This window comes from Rhinolophus hipposideros (genome assembly GCF_964194185.1).
Source record: "Rhinolophus hipposideros genome assembly, chromosome: 16".
NCBI classification, from domain to species: Eukaryota; Metazoa; Chordata; class Mammalia; order Chiroptera; family Rhinolophidae; genus Rhinolophus; species Rhinolophus hipposideros.
Window position 1 is genome coordinate 16398195 of NC_138062.1, and position 16586 is coordinate 16414780.

Genomic DNA, 16586 nt, shown 5'->3' on the forward strand with positions numbered 1-16586 from the left:
CATATTCATTCATTCATTCATTCGTTCGTTCAACTGCTTATTGAGTCTGTGTGCCGTAAACTGTGCTAAGTTTTGGAACATGAAGGTGAAAAGCCACAGTCCAAATTCTGTAAGGACCTATAAGATTCGTGGGGTGACAGATGCTTTCTCAAGAAATCATAACAGAGATACCTGTCTGAAAGGAGGTCATTGCAGGAGGAGGACCGGATTCTGTCTGGAATCGCAGAGATCTCCGAGAACACCTCAGAAAGGTATGTGCCACATGGCCCGTGCAGGGAGAGGTCTCATGGGCAGTGTATCTGGAACCTCTCTCCAGTGGCTTAGAAGTGTTCCTGTGTAAAGTGCCAGGCGGGAGTGGTGAGATATTCAGGGGCCAAATGCTTAATGATTTGTTTAGATTAACCAGTTTGAGATAAGAGATAAAAATATTTTGAGCAGAATAGTGAACTAAGATCAGATTTCTACAGATGATTATCCAGGAAGCAGGGTCAGGACAGACTGGAGAATGTTAAGATTAGAAACGGGGAGTAAAACGGCAGCCATGGCAAATATCAAGGTAAGGGATGATAGGTCTTGAATGATAACAGTTGCAGAAGGAAATGGCACATGGAAAGAGATTAAAAAGGTAGAATGAACGTGGCTTGGTGATTGTTTTACTATGGACACCAACAGAGTGGAAAGAATATAGGGTAACCATAAAACTTACTGGCTTGAGCACTGGGAAGTAACCTCACTGTAAAAACTGAAGTCACTAACTTACAAAATAAACCTATACACTTGTATATCGCAAATATAATACAAATGTAGCATGCAATAAGGAAATATTTTAAAAATTTGGTACCATTCACTTTTTCTGAGGCCAAGTATGACATACACGGCTGTAATTTTCACGATTAGAAAAAGCGCACTGTGGGGATGGTGTGTGAGAATCTAATAAAAAATGTGTGTGAAATTAGTGGATTAATTCTTCAATGGCAAGTCAACTGACCCTATTTGTTTTTCTTTATTTCTAAACTTAATTTTTTTTTACTGAGTACAGTTTTATTTGTAATAATAAAAAATGGAACTAATCAAATTAAAACAAATATTTCACAACAAGAACATAGTTTAACAAGACAAATAGTATTTTATCTTTTACTTTATCTCTTACTCATTCTGTGGGAATTTTCACTCTGCTATATTTTTTTAATTTCCTAGAGTTCTTCCTCATTCTCTGACAATTCCTATCATCTATTTCTTTTCCATGGATGCACTATCATCTTACAGCTCTGTAAGGATACAAGTGATGGTTTATAGAATTCTATGCTCTGAATAATCTTGATTTCTTTGGAGGTGATTTTTATTTGTTATGTTTTCTCTCAGATTTAGTGGCTTCTTGCAACCATCTAGCCATCCTTGCTCTCCATTCATGTTTGTAAATGAGGCACTGTGATTAAGTGTGCATGGGTGTGGGTGGGGCTTGCCAGTTGGGGAAGGGATCTCACTATGGGTCCAAGGCAACTACGGTACTAGGAGGCTCAGGATGGGGAGGGAACCTGGGGGGGCCTAAATGCTCTTTCCACGGTCTTTCAAGCGATCTTCCTCTGGGCTCCACTCTTCACCGCAGCCTTCCCGGGGATCTGGTCCTTGTATCCTGAGGCTCTTCAGAGCTCTGAGTGCAAAACCACTGGCTTCTTATTAGCTTCTCCCTTAGGAGGCACTTAGATTTCAGCTTTGTCCACTGTGTTAAGAGAACTTCCACTCAATTGTCATCGAAAATGTGTTGACGTAGTGTCTGCTGGAATGTGTCCTCCATTCTGAGTGTTCTTGCAGGTTTATAGCTTTCACCAGCTTGGTGGGGCTTTGTTAGGTAACAGAGATAAATCTGTGGGTTCAATCTGCCACGTGGAGCCAGAAATCTTCAGTTGATTCTATGTGGTTCCTGTTCTAAGACGACCAGGCCTGATGTCCCGAGTCTTAAATCACCTGATCCGGGCATGTTTTAATTCCGCTTTTCTCTGTGCTATTAGTTTGGAATAAGTGAGCTTCTCAGGCATTTCTGTGTAGGGAACCAGTTTAGTCATGCGGTCCAGTATTGGAAGGACAACTGGCCAGGGCAGAAACTTGATTTACCCTCCTCTGCTTCAGTTTTTCCTTTGGGGATAAATGTGACTGTTTGTTTCTATTGTATATGAATGCTACAAAGACAAAACAAGATATTATGGGTGAATTATGCTTTGAGACTTTAGGAAGAATGATCAACCAGTGAATCCAAAGTATTTCTGCCTGCTAGGAGAAGAGCTTTATTTGACAACGGAGGAAATGAGAGCGCAGAGTGTGTAAGTGACTTATTCAAAGGCATACGACTCATTGGGGGCCAAATCAGGACTCAGGGCTGAATGTCCTGCCTCTGGCTAACATTATATCATCTTACCTCAAGGAGCTCCAGTAACGTTCTGGTAGTTACACTTTTGTTTTTCCCTGAGACATTGAATTTCATTTCTGAAATATTTTGACTTACAGAACCCTGAGACTCAGTATTTTCAGAGCCAATTGTTACGTCATCCACAAGGCATTTTCAGCTGTTTCTGCTTCCTTAATCTCTGGATGACAGAACTTCCCCTCACGTTGCTTTAGAATTGAAATGCAAAGAGAAACTCTATCTTATTTACACTGCAGGCTTCCCAAACACTGAAAAAGTGCCGACCTGCTAACAGGTTTCCTGCCATTCGCTGCCACCTCCCTGTTGAGATCCACACTCAATGTGAGTGTCTAGGAAAATGCAGGTCTGCTGAACAGCCCTCTCCCTGGCTCACTCTTGGAACAGCGGTCTCGCCGTGACACTTGCCAAAAGCAAGACCACATTGGGAGGAGCTCATTAATGTGGAGATGGGGTTATCAACAAGTAACTCCTAACAGGAGGCACTCTCCCAGAAATGGGTGGATTTAGTCTGCTGGCTCAGTTCATTTCAGGAAAACAAGTTTCTTCCAAGCGGATGGTATGTCACATCACGTCACGGCTGAGTGCTCTGAGCGCCAATGTAGCTGTGGTCTAAATTGATTAACTCTCTCCCAGGCTGGCTGGCTGGGGGTCTGCAGATCCTCCACACTCTGCCAGTGGCACCAGACGCACATGACAGGAAAACCCTGGGAGCCTGGCCTTGTGTGAGCTTTTCTGGACTGACAAGTGTTTTTAATCCAGGAGGAATGTTATCATGGAAAACCCGATGGCTTGTCATTTGGATCCTTGCCATCTGGGTCACTTGATGACCGAGGCATGTGCTTATGGCAGAGATCTTTGCTTTGCGAACAGCTGTCCCTCTGTCGAAGCTGTCATTTGAGCCGGTCACTTGAGACGTTGCTCCTGGGACTTGCACACATTCGGAAACACGGAGCTGATTGGGGGAAGCAGTGTCACAATCTGCAAATGCTTCCTTTTGTATAGAATGAAGCATGGCTCGCCCACCGCGGCTTCACCATTTCCTTCAGGGGAGATGACAGTGAGGTCTAAAGTCTTAAAGCGTTGGCTGATTCTGTTGTCTGCCACACTGGAATATGCTCACAAATCAAAGCGGCCATCTTGCCAAGGCTAATGTGAATTTTATGGGCACCCAGGGAGACCATTCTCATCGCTGGCTCCAGCCAACGTATTTATCCATCGTCAGAAGGAGCTGCTTTGTCCTTTCACGCTTTGATGCAAGTCAAAAAAGCAGACGTGGCTACTCACTCTTATCCTCCCTCATAAACACTGGAATGCTTTATCTAGATGTGTTTATTTCTGGATGCACCAGGATATTTTACAGTCACATAAAACCTGGAAATCGCTACTTTGCAAACGTAGCAATGTGTAGTTGCACATTTGAAACAGAAATGTGAGGTGCATGCCAACCCTCCCTTTTTCTCTGTTGTCTTGCCTCAGAGGTTCAAAACCGGGTTCCTAGAGGAGTCTGGGTACACACTTTCCCTTGTTTGCATGGTCAGGGCAGGCCCAGGGGCACTTAACACTTTTGAATATAGATGATCTGAATGCTGCATCAGTTGCTCCCTAAACAACACACATAGAACTTAAAACATGTAAGACTGAATGTCATTTCTGGCCTAATTTTAAGAAAACGTGTCTTTAGCAATGAGGAATCCCCGGAGAGGTTTACACTGAGTTTCTTAAAGAAAAGAATGCAAATCACCACAGAGACTACACACAGTCTGCAGAGAACTCTCTGGAAGTCTTTTCCAAAATTAGTCTGGAGTATGCGTCCCTGGAGAGCTTCTGGTGATTGCAGTGATGGCTGTTAATGACTTTCTTTTGTGTTTTTTTTTCTGAAAATGACTTTTTTCTGGGCTGCAGTTTTAGCTGTGCTGAGACAATTATTTTTGTCTCGGGGGTGCATTTTGAAGAGTACGAGCATTTTTCCCCCCCAAAAAGGCTGACCTATCTCTAGGTTCTTTGCAAAGGGACCATAGTTTTGCAGCCATATCCGCTAAGAATGTGTCCTCTGGTGAAGACCATTAAGACATTCAGAAGCTCATTCTTTGGCCTCTCGTGGGGCTCTTCCTGCCTCCGTTCCTACTGAGGAGACGTGGAGAGCAAAGCATGAGGCAGCCTCTCCCACCTCTGCCGCCCCTTTGCTGCCTGCCCACTGCCGGCTGTCCAGTGGATGCGAAGGGGAACCTGTTCTGTGATTCTAGGACCCATCACCCATTGCGAGGCAATGACAAGGAGAGAGAGGGAGAGGAAAGTGGGGACATTGGTAGAGACAGTCTGTGGAGAGAGTATTGTCATGCTGCATCGCAGTCCTCCCGCCAAAATGGTAGGAAGGGGTTCCCTTCCAAACTCACGCCCAGTGTGGGTTTACAGCAAGGGAACCCCCGAGGGGATTCTGAAATATGTTCCTGTAGGTGGGACGTAGAGAGAACTGACTCAAACCTTACAAAAGCTAAAGCAGACTGTGGACCCAGGAATCTGGAGAGAGGAGGCAGATGGTCTGCATGAGGTCAAAGGTCAGAGGCGGCGGCTGTCCTGGAGAGGACCGTCGGGCAGGTGATGTGTGAGTGTCCCAGAGCGGGCCACACAGGACAGCGAGCAGGACTGGGCTGGACTTGGGCACTCTGCCAGAGGAACTCCCGGAGGATAAGGGCACTTTAGCAGACGGGGGCTGCAAACTGGCTGCTTGCTGGAAGCACAGGGGCTGTAGGAGGCCTCGTGAGTAAGCGACAGAGATCTGTCTGTCCCGAGGGCCAGGAATGACTGCAATGGAAAGGGCCCTGCAAAAAAACCATTCTTTTGTCTGTGTTTGGGACCTAAAGGGACTCTTAGAACTGTCAGTCACCTAAGAGTGAGCAGAAAATTCCTGCTGGAATTTTCATCCGGGGGCACCCACTCAACACAGCTGTGGACGTGCAGCAAAAATAAAGGTGCCTTTTGAATACGTCACAAATCATGTGTGCTCACCATGTTAGAAATTGGGGGGAAACTACGCTTCCCCCAAGGATCAGAGTTGATAGGAAGTTAGCAAAGGAAGTTTCTTGGAGGAATCCCATGCCACATTTCATTTCAACTGGCCTAGTTTTAGCATTAATGCAGGTGTAGTGTTTCCTTCCGTACAACTTGAAGACCAGGTCTTCTCCTGGCTAAACACCTTATGCCACGTGTCCTCAGAATGTATTCGGGCAGATCTGAGACATCTTGATTCTGCCCATCTCCACGTCTCTTTCCAGCTCTCAGCTCCTTCCACCCTCTATTCTCCATTCCATGGGCTAATGGTTGGGACCTTGTAGTTTGAGGTGAAGGAGTGGCAAGTAGGTAATGACCTAGAGGCATGACTGGTTCATTGTCTAGTGATTCGATAAAGGAAATGAATGGTGGTGTCAACAACCATTCTTTATTCCTTGAGCAATAAAGGAAAGGTTTCCATCTCTCCCAGGAAGATGTGGAGCAACACTGAATGTGTTGGGAGGGGTGATGGAGTCTCCTCCTTTGTGTCTTTCTCTTGCTTCTCTCTGGCGTCTCCAAAGAGCCAGGGCTGTTTGTTTAGCTGTGTTTTCCTTTGATCCTAAGGGAAATTTTCCCCTGCTGAAGCATATACAACAATCTGCAGCCTGTGCTGACAGAGTCAGAAGGCAAAGTATGCGGTCGGTAGAATCAGGAAAGCAGATCAAGACTAGTGAGTGACATCTGGGCATCACACCAATGACCCCTTGCACGAAGATGGAAGAGACACTCTGCGATCGGGGACTGCTGTGTGAGGTTATAAAAGGTGAAATGCCAGAAACATTAAAGATATACGTAGAGAACATCTTTCTCCCAAGTGTCAGACTTGCAACAAGCTTGGATTTCCTTTGCTCTATAAATGCTTTTCTTTTCTTTTTTTCCCTGGAAGTTGAAGATGATCCTTTAATGCCAGAGTTTCCCATCTTCACTCTAAAGACAAGCTGTCCTACACTTTCCCTGAGTGCTGAAATGACTTTCACATGCATTTGATCGACTCACCAACAGTCTTTGCCAGGAAAGGAAGAACAGAGGGAGAGATGAATGAGAATTCAAGTAGGAACTACACAGGTTTTTGATCTTTCAGAGATTTAGAAAAATGGAGGAAAAGAATAAATAAATGAAATGAGAGCCAGCACCTATTCATTTTCTCCCCTTGTGCATAACTGATTGTAATTAAGCAGGGGACTGTAGGGTCCAGTGACTCTACCTATCACGAGCTATGACCTTAGGTCAGTTACTTTAATCCTCTGTTCCTCCATTACTGTCTCAGTGAGATGGGGATAAAAATAATATGTACTTCACGGAGTCGCTGTGAGCCGATATAGGGTATGTGTTGCATAGCTGGTGTTACATATTTGTTAGCTACTATTATTTCCTCATTTTCTAATTATTTCTTGGGTCTGTAGAGATGTGAGGTGGGAAAAGATAACGTGAAGAAAACTCAGGTCCAACCCTCCAGTGGATTATTTATTTGTGATTTGTAGCAATACTGTATCCCGGCTACACTTATTTCTCCATCCACATGGTTTTCAGATAGCATTAGAATCGATTACGATAATGTTGATGAGAATTTGAACCTTTTCGCTCATTTATTCCTGCATCGGTGTTTGTTCATTTATTGATTATTTATTTGAGTGAGGGCGCAAGGCAATTTATGAACTTGTAGAGAAGCAGAAAATTTTCCCCTTAAGGAACCTGCAGCCATTTGGTTAATGGTATAAATCATTAACATCTAATCAGACTGATTATGTTTGGTTTATTCTATTAAATTCCCATAAATAAAATGAATCACAAATAAAGGGCTTAGCAAAAATATTTTGTGAGAAAAATTCAGTGTCTACACTATGAGACTGATGTCTCTAGCTATGTGCATACATGCCATCAGTCTTCAGACTACAGATATCATCCCTCCGTCTTTACCAGTACCTTCCTTTGCAATCACCTGGCATTTTTCCTGCTGTTTTGAACAGAAGCTCCCTGCTTCTAGCTCAGCTAGAACAATAAATAAACATACCTCAAGTCGTTCAAGAAACACCTACAGAGTGCCTGCTGTGACCTTAACACTCTATTTCAGGCAAAAACAGTTTAGGGATTATACATTATATAGATACTGACCATAACTTTCAATTTCATTTTTTTGGATATATTTTAACCCGCAAACTATGCCTTTTCATTTGCCATCTGGGCTTTACTGAGGTGTCTGAAGTATGCCACCACTCTTCAAAATACGGACTCTAACAGAGGACACCTTTTTCTCTGGAATAGTAAACAACCATTTTATTGGAAGGAAAATGATGCACTTTTGACTTGGGTCTTCTCCTGGGCTCAGAAAAGGACTCATACCTTCAAGGTTTTTGAATTGCTAGCAAAATTCTATCAGGCCTTCCAGCATACTTCACTTAGCCACTGATGGTGATACACCTGATGGTAATGGAAGGTGTCCAATCGCCAGAAATATTATGGGTGAGTGTGTACTCTGAAAAGAGAACTTTGATCTGAGTCAGCCCCTGACTCCTCTGGGCCACAGTTTTCTCAGGTAAAATTAGAAGTCCATCATGGGAAAGGTGAAGTGACCCGTAAGGTTCTTCTATCCCTAAATTACTTGGGTTCCAAATCTGTGTCCTCCCACATGCAGCCGCCAGCACGCGTGGCTCCTTGAGCTGTGGCTGGTCCATACTGAATGTGCTGTATGTGCAAAATACACACGAGATTTTGAAGAGTTGGTACAAACAATGTAAGATGTTTGGCTATATTGGGTTTAAATATAATTAAAGTGAACTTCACCCACTTTTAAAAGTGTGGCTAGAGAGAATTTTAAATAGTGTTTGTGGCTTGTCTTACATTAATATTGGACTGCATCATGTTAGACCTTTAAAACAAAGGAATCAAAATCTTTCTTTAAGGACTTTTAATGTTTAATGGTCAATGTTTCAATATTGTGGTCCTTATGCCTCTAAAAGTCAAATTTAAAACTCTTATCTACCAAAAACTAATAAACCTCACATGGGCAGACGTTTACCACCAAGTTCCTCGTGAAGTTACTTTCTGTCTGGGTAGGTCCTGTGAAAGTGCTATGGTTCCAATACTCAATGTTCAACCCCAATGGTATTGTCTCAATTGTGTCATTAACCGATTATGATGAAATACACCAAAATGGCAAGCGCGATTATTTTTGGGTAGCGGAGTACTGAGTGATTTTTGAATTTTTAAAATTCTTTCCTTCATCTTTCAATCTTTCAACCAATGAGGACCATTATGTTTCTTCAGCAGACGAATGCATATCTTTAAATTTCAGCATGAGTGATTTTATAAATTCTATAAACATCACAAACATGTCAAAAAGAGGTCAAACTGAAAGAAAATATTTCCTAATGCTTTAATCTGCTTTTCTGTATTTTTAGATTTTCTATAGTGAATAGGTTACTTTTATCAAGGGTGAAAAAATACACCTTTTTAAAAAATTGCAATATCTACCCACCCTTTTAAAGGTAAACCTAAGTTAATTTGCATGCTCATTTTCTTAGAACTCCTGAAGCTGTTATCACTGCTGTATTAGACTGAAGAGTAAATATTTTAGGTTTCGGCTTCGATCTTAATGCGAATGACAGCTATTTTAATATTTTTATAACTCAGTATTTAGAGTTGATGCAGTAGATGGGGAAGAAAACCTAAGCCATTTTAATATGCCACCATGCACAGGGGTTTCGGTTGTACTGGGGAAATGCACATCCAAAGGGGTACCATTCACATCTGAGTGTTGCAGTAACAGGGGAGGGTACCCTCCTGCATGCAGTCCAGACCAGCACACTTAGGAGGGGGCGTGCACACACACACACACTCACATATGCACAAACGAGTGACTGGAGCTGTGCCGTCTCCCAGTCTGCTGAGCACCGCTTGCAGGTGTTTTTCTCACTTGCCCTCCACTCGCAGAGGCCGGACCCACTGCCCCACCTGCTTCAGGTACCATGGGCTGCATGCAGAGCTGTGGTGTCAGTGTGTGCCTGCCCTGCTACTTCTGGAAAGAGCTGGGCTTCTAAAGCCTGTCAGGTACCACGGCTTAGCCTGGCAATGTTTTCCTTTTTTCCTTTTGAGGCAAAGGGTCTCTTTCCTATTCCCACTGGGCAACAGCCCTTTTGACTATGGCCCTTTAAAGCACAGCAGAACTTACTGTTGGTAGAAAAGATGACTTCTCCCTCCTGCGGGGTGGGATCTGTATCCTGGACCACCTGCAAGGCTCCCACAGTCCGGACAGCAGGGTCCAAAGTGACTGAACTTTCATTTACGGTCGTGTCGCTGGCGCCTGTGATCTGGTTGGTTGGTGGGCCTCCCAGAGATCCCTCGAAGTCTGTGGGCAAGTCGTCCATGCAGTCGGCATTGGGCTAACAGGAGAGAAAAAGGATCTGTTATTAGTGTGTGTCAAGTTAGAGATGAAACGTCCACCGCCTAAATGTTTTGTCTCGATGGAAAACCCAGTTCTTAACTGTTTTCCTCCTGAACCACTTTGTTAAAAAATATTCCACATATAGTTCTATAATTAACATGAAAACATCTTCCAATATTTCCTTTCCAAAGGTTCCATTTAGATCTTGGTACAAGATCTTCTAATTCCAGAAGTAGCAATATCTGTACATTGCTTAGAGGGAATAACATGACATTTATTTATAATGATAGCCCTTCCCATACAGGGTATTGCTTCTCATCTAGGAAATAGCTGACAGCCTGATAATTACCCTCAAAGACTCACACATTGTTTGTAAATATACTGATGACATGGGGTGGGGGTGGGGGGGACAGAATCTGACTCATTGTCAGAATTGCTCATCAGAAATACACATAGACACAAACACACACAAAAGCCAAAGGTGAGGCTATTTTGTTGTGGCTGTTACGAAACATAAGCCATAAAGTAAGCTGTAGAAAAAAGTTCTATTTACTTAATCTGCAATTGGTCATACATTTGTCAAATCCTCTAAATTAAAATCATAACCTATGATTTTATGATAGGTGAGACCATCCAGTGTAATTAATTACCCACTCATTGCAGGACTCGTTCCCCCAGGACCCCTGGTGACTCCCCTTGAACAAAAAGAGGAGCTCTCTGCTTTGCAAGGTGGTCTGTGTTGGCCAGCTGTGTTAGACTATTCTGTTATTGGGCAATGGGGCAAATTTTACCCTTTGGTCTTAGTTCTGCTGTTTGAAGTGATAATTGAATATAGGTATTTACCTCTTTTCCACAAACAGCTTTTTAAATGACTTTCAGTTGTGATACCTCTACCCAAATTCAGAAAAATCATTTTAAGAGGAGAGATATGGGCTTGAAAAATACTAAGATAGCTGTTAATGTTGTTCTTTATTGTTTTTGCTCTGGTCTTAACATCAGCATTGCCCTGAGTGACGATTATTAGATGGCTTTGTCCTCTCAGTGGATGAAGATCATGGTGGGAAGGATGGGGTGAGAATTCTGGGTTGACGCTGATTGAATTAACACCACAATGACCACACTGTGTTCCAAGTGCATTAAAAGAGAAAAATCTACAGCCCATGGACTCACTGGGAGCACAAAGCAAGAAATTCAAGGCACTGGACTCTTGTCCTAGTTTCCCCTCTTACGCCAGTCTCCTGAGCGCCACCTCTGTGTTTCCTACTCAGCTGGAAATCTCCATCCTCCCACCAAATCCTCAAATTCAGCTCATTCCCTTTTTCTCTGGATCCCCTTTTCTGTTCGCCTTCCTCATTTCTACTGAAAGTGAGTCAACTATTCAGACTCCAGTTGTCGAAAGTCAGTTCACTGAGTGGCCAGTCCATCAAATTTCCTGACTGTGATACTGGAACTGAGCTGTTCTGTTCTGAGCCTCTCTCACCCATTACTGGGCTCTGAATCTCCCTATAGTTTCCACTCCAGTTTATCCCTTTCTCTACTTTCGCACCAGAGCACTCTTTCTTTAAAAAAAAACAACAACAACAACAACAAAAAACAAAAGGGAAAACACAGGTCGGATTCTTCTTTTCTCCTAAGGAATGAATCACAAGCTCAGTGGCACAGCAAAGCAGGCTCCACAGTCTTACCCCAGCTGACTTTTCTGGCCTCACCTTCAGCCTTTGGAAATACACAGAACGCCCTATCTCAGAGCGTTAGCTTCTGCTGTTCCTCTCCTCAGGCTGACATTTATCCTCCTCCTCCTCCTCCCCTTTCTCATCCCAACGTCTCAAAGTAACCCTCCCTCCTGGTGAACTCCTAATCACCCCTCAGTTTCCAGGCCAGTGGTCTCCTTTTCTACGTAGTGTTCCCTCCGGCTTTGTCATCTTTGATATTCAAACATTTTATCACTTCTCTCATGCTGTTGTGTTCACGGGTTACTGTGTCTGTCTTACTCCATTAGTCCATAAGCTTTTTATGTACATCTCAGTTGTATTGAGATATAACTGACACGTAAAATTGTATTAGTTTCAAGTGTACACCATGATGATGTGATATATGTACGTATGCATTGCAAAATGATTACTTGAATGTTTAGATAGCCTCCTTCGCCTCAGATAGTTACAATTTTTTTTCTTGTGGTGGGAATTTTTAAGATCTCTCTTAGCAACTTTTAAATATCCAGTATAGTATTGTTAACTATAGTGATCATGCTATACATTACATCCCCAGGACTTACTTATCTTATAGTTGGATGTTTGTACCTTTTGATTCCCTTCACACATTTTGCACCTCCCGCCCCCACCTCTGGCAATTACCGATCTGTTCTCATTTCTATGATTCTACATATTAGTGAGACCCAAGCTTTTTAAAGTGAATCAATACACTACATTGATCTTGAATTCCAAGCCTCTGATAGTGCCCGACAATTATTAAGTGGTCATAAATGTTGATTTGAAAGTTTTATCTGAGTCTCCGTTTACTGCTCTGAGAACTTGGGAACTTAGATCAATTAAGGGAGGATTTGAGAAAATACTTTAAAAACTGTTAAATTCTGTGCAAAGGGAAGGTATGCTATTGCAGGGTAGCAGAATACGCCACTCCAAAACATGTTACGGGGGCACAGGGATTATTTTGAGCTTAAACAACTGAGAAGTAGATAAAGAAATGCTCTCTGTTCTCCCACTATTTGCCTAAAAGCAGGATAGAAATTTGTAGTGTCCCCTTCTCTGTACCAGGAAGAGAACATCTTATCATCAATGATTGGGAGTCAGCTCTGAAATGGATCTGTACAAACCTTACTAACATGCCCTTATTCACCATTCATTTCCTCCATATATTTACCTTCCACAATCTGCTGTCCTAGAGACTCAAAGTCCTTTTCTGTTGTCTTGTCATTTCTCTAAATATTCATTGCTTTTCTGAAGATGCTATATAAGCTCAAGATCTAATCACTCATCACTACATGCTCCCATGTGTATGTGTGATGCATGTGTGAATAAACTTCAGTTTGATTTTCTCTTGTTGATCTTTTACAAGTCTAATCTACAGGGCCCCAACTGGAGAACCTAGGAGGGTAGAAGGAAAAATAACCCCCCCCCGCAAATACTACGTAAAGATGCTTCTAAGCAAAACCATTGCATGTAGGGGTATCGGGGAGGAAAAGCTTTCACAAGGAGGATTCTGTGAGGGTTCTTTCAGCCTTAAGTATCTGAATTCAATCATCTATGTAATCGCAATTGACACGCTTTTCAAAATGTTGCATTTGTTGATATTATTTCTTTATTTCTTTTCTTTTTTAAAAAATGTATTTTATTCATTTTGATGCAGGGTGTTTGCTTTTACTTTGTGAACTAGTAAAAACAGTATATCTTTAACAGAGCAGGGAGTGGAAAGAGAATTAGCTCAGTGAGGCTGAGAGGTAGCAAGCATGAATAATCTGGCTTAGATATAGTATTTAATACACCAACCTTACGGAATCTCACAGTTTATATCTACTCTAAATGGTTCATCAAATAGAATATATTGAAAAGAAACCCAATTTATATGCCTCTAAGAGACATTAGAGTCATAATGTTTAGTAAAAGATGTCAAATGAACACGGTATAGGTATTCAAATTCAGGTTAGCATGGGGAAACTCCTCAAAAAAACCAACTGCCAAATAGTTAGGGATTTGTGAATACTCCAGGTACACAGGATTTTCTATTTAATAACAGTCATCCTATTCCTACTTGGATAATTGTGATAGAAGAAAGCATTTGCTGAGATATGAAAGACCCAGTTTATATGGTACCTGATAGGCGAAGTCACTGAAACCTGTGCCATCCTCCAAAAACACACCTAGACCTGACTGGACAGAAAGGAGGGTGACACACTGTGTTGCAGACAGAGGGATGAGAGCACTTCTGATAACAAAAGGACTTCTCCCTGCCCCTGCCTTTCAGTTGAGTGTTTTATTTCTCTTGGCAAGATATAATGAAAAAAGATACCCATTGTAATGGGACTTTCGTGATCTCCGAGTTTTGCTTTCATTCTTTAGTTCATTTTAGAGAAATGCACTTACAAAATGAAAATGTCCCCCCAGCTCTTAGCTTTCAAATTATATTTATTTGCCTTGCAGCATTGGCAGGCACAAGGACACTCAGTCAACAACAACAAAAATAAAAACAGACAAAAAATACCACCTGTATTTGGACGATCTAGTGGATCAGGATTACAACCAAGTCATTGGTGAGTGGACATTGCTCAAAGGAGGATCAGGGTGAATAAATAGAGTTCTGTGACTGGCAGCCTTCACTCTGAGGGGGTGCAGTGCCACAGACATTTATGGAGGACGACATCCGTAAGGAATACGGAGATAAAGGACCAACAGGCACAAATCATCAGAGAGAGAGAGTGACAGGGCCTTTTAAACTGTCCTTGGTTAAGAAGAAATGGAGTATAAGGAGGTTAGGAAAACTAAAACGATTCTTGGAGCTGCACGCAAAGGGTTTTGGTTACCTATAGGAAGTGTTTCCTGGTTGAGAAGGCTGTGAGCTTTTTCGATGACATGGAAAGGTCTAAGAATAGCGAAAAAAAGTCATCACTTTGGCATAATTTAGGCATGGTGCTACCCAATGATGAAGGATGGAATGAAACAACATCCAGAAATGCCTCCCAGATCCAGACTTCGGTAGCATTCTCTGGGACAAAACCAGAAAAGCCTCAGGAAGGCACGGAGGGTAGCCATATGGCTGGGTGCTTTGTGAGAAGTCACATGTTACGTATGCCTTCTTCACGGAGAATGTTCTCTTCTCTGGGCGAGCTTGGATGCCTGTCACATTCTTGTTCAGCTGGCCTTTCAGAATTCTTGGCAAAATCCAAAAAGACGCTACCGATACTTATTTTTCTGGAAGTCAAGTATGCTAAGTAAAATCCAGACTTGATAAGCATAAACTCTGGCCAGAAGGCCCAACGGCTAAAAGTTACCATGTCATTAGTTTTAGAAATAAACCAAATGGCCACCTAATAATTCCATTTTAAAAGCAATTAATAGAAGTAGCTCCTGGAGAAGTTATACCCCCTCAGGAAAAGTTTGGAGTCAAACACTATTTAGTACAAAATTTGGTTGCATTTTCCTGGTCAAAACTTAGGAGCTCTGAAAATATCCTGAGCAATATGAACTGGTCAAATCATATGTTTGTCTGCTTTTAATTGTGAGAACGTACTCCACAGACTGTGGAGCCCAAAGACCCGCATGCACACATGCAAGTACACGCATACATATATTTCCCCCTACCTTTTGTAAAACCCAGTTACAGCCAAAAAGGCGAAAAGTGCAAACACCGAGTTCATTTTCTAAGTCACCTGTATCTGGTAGAGATGTTGGGATTTCACTAGTATTTCACGTTCACGGTAACTGATTTTCTCCTTGAATGTATTATGCATTTACAACTCTGGTCTGAAAATGTAATGCATTGCCTTTCAACATCTAGCTCAAAGCGATAGTCACACAAGTTGATTTGTGTCTGGTGTATCAACCAGGAAAATCAGCATACAGCTGGCCCAGAGGCAGCGTGTGCAGGGGAGAAAATTCAGCCAATGTGTGACAGCATAATGCTTCAGGTGTGCCCTCTCCAACATTCACTCTGATAGTCCTAGAATGATTAGCTCTTGGGCACTAAAGAAAACCTTTGCTATCTGATCTGATCCTCCCTCTTCGGTGACATCTTGGGACTGTTACCTTTCTCTGTTCTCTGCCATCAGTGTAGCAAGGAGGCTGGGGCAGGGGCAGGGGAGGGGCAGAGGCTGGTCTCTGTACCCCGCTTGGCTAGCTTCTTTTAGACAGAGTCTGCTTTTTTAGGACATCTCTCTGTGCAGCCCTTGGATTTGCTGGCCTAGCTCGCTTCCTGCCCTCACACAGCAGCCGGTGTGTCACCAACCACCAGTCTGTGTTTTCCCTTGCTGAGGGCCTGGGCAAGTCTTCCCCTGGAGTGTCAAGCCAGCCAGGTGGTAGGGTTCTCTTTGCCCTGGAGGAGAGACTCGATTTTATAAAACATAACTGAGGCACCAGCTTGATGGTCACACTAGAGTTAAGTGGTTCGGGCTCTGGTTTCCTGCTCCCTCAAGGTCTCCACAGAGGTCTGAGTGCAGCGGTGGTCCTCCCGCCCAGTGTTGGGAAGGGCTCATTTCCTCTGCAAGCCAGGCGACCGTGGGGCCAGGTCAGAAAGTGTGGCCTGCAGATCTCGCTGAGGACAGTGCAGGGGTAACGACACAAGAGGAAATTGATGTACAACTGGCTCATCGGGCCTCTGCTGGTGTCTCACCTGCGCTCACACACGGCAGCCCGGAAGAGAAGTTGGTGAGCTGCACAAGCGGCATCTTGACTCACAGACAAATAACATGCACATCGTGAGAGGGTCATGATGCTCTCAGATTGAGAAAAAGTGAGGGGAAAAGTGTTTTCAGACACGGGACTTCTCCTAAGGCCTCCTCAGATGACACCGCTGCTATGGCATTCAGGGGACATAGAAAATCCAGGGGTGGTGTTTTGTCCCTGCTTTGGGGGTGATGTAGAAAGACAGACATTACGATGCCGTAGGCTGTGCTGTGCTTACCGGGATCCCTAGGGCTTTAAGAATGTTCATCTTGCACATGGGACAGGTGCGATGGTCTAGAAGCCAGGGGTCAACACAGGACTTGTGGAAAAGATGCCTGCA

The 16586-nt window shown here is 43.1% G+C and overlaps 1 protein-coding gene across 2 annotated transcripts in view; it reads right to left on the reverse strand.

Annotated features, from left to right (window-relative positions):
• Window positions 1–16586, reverse strand: part of RNF150 (ring finger protein 150) — a 171866-nt gene that overhangs the window by 22564 nt on the left and 132716 nt on the right. For both annotated transcript variants that reach the window (XM_081077721.1, XM_081077722.1), the window contains exons 5-6: window positions 16485–16581; window positions 9639–9849 (exon numbers count right to left, since the gene is read on the reverse strand). In XM_081077721.1, coding sequence (XP_080933847.1) covers window positions 9639–9849; window positions 16485–16581 — 308 coding nt within the window. The remainder of the gene's footprint in view (window positions 1–9638; window positions 9850–16484; window positions 16582–16586) is intronic.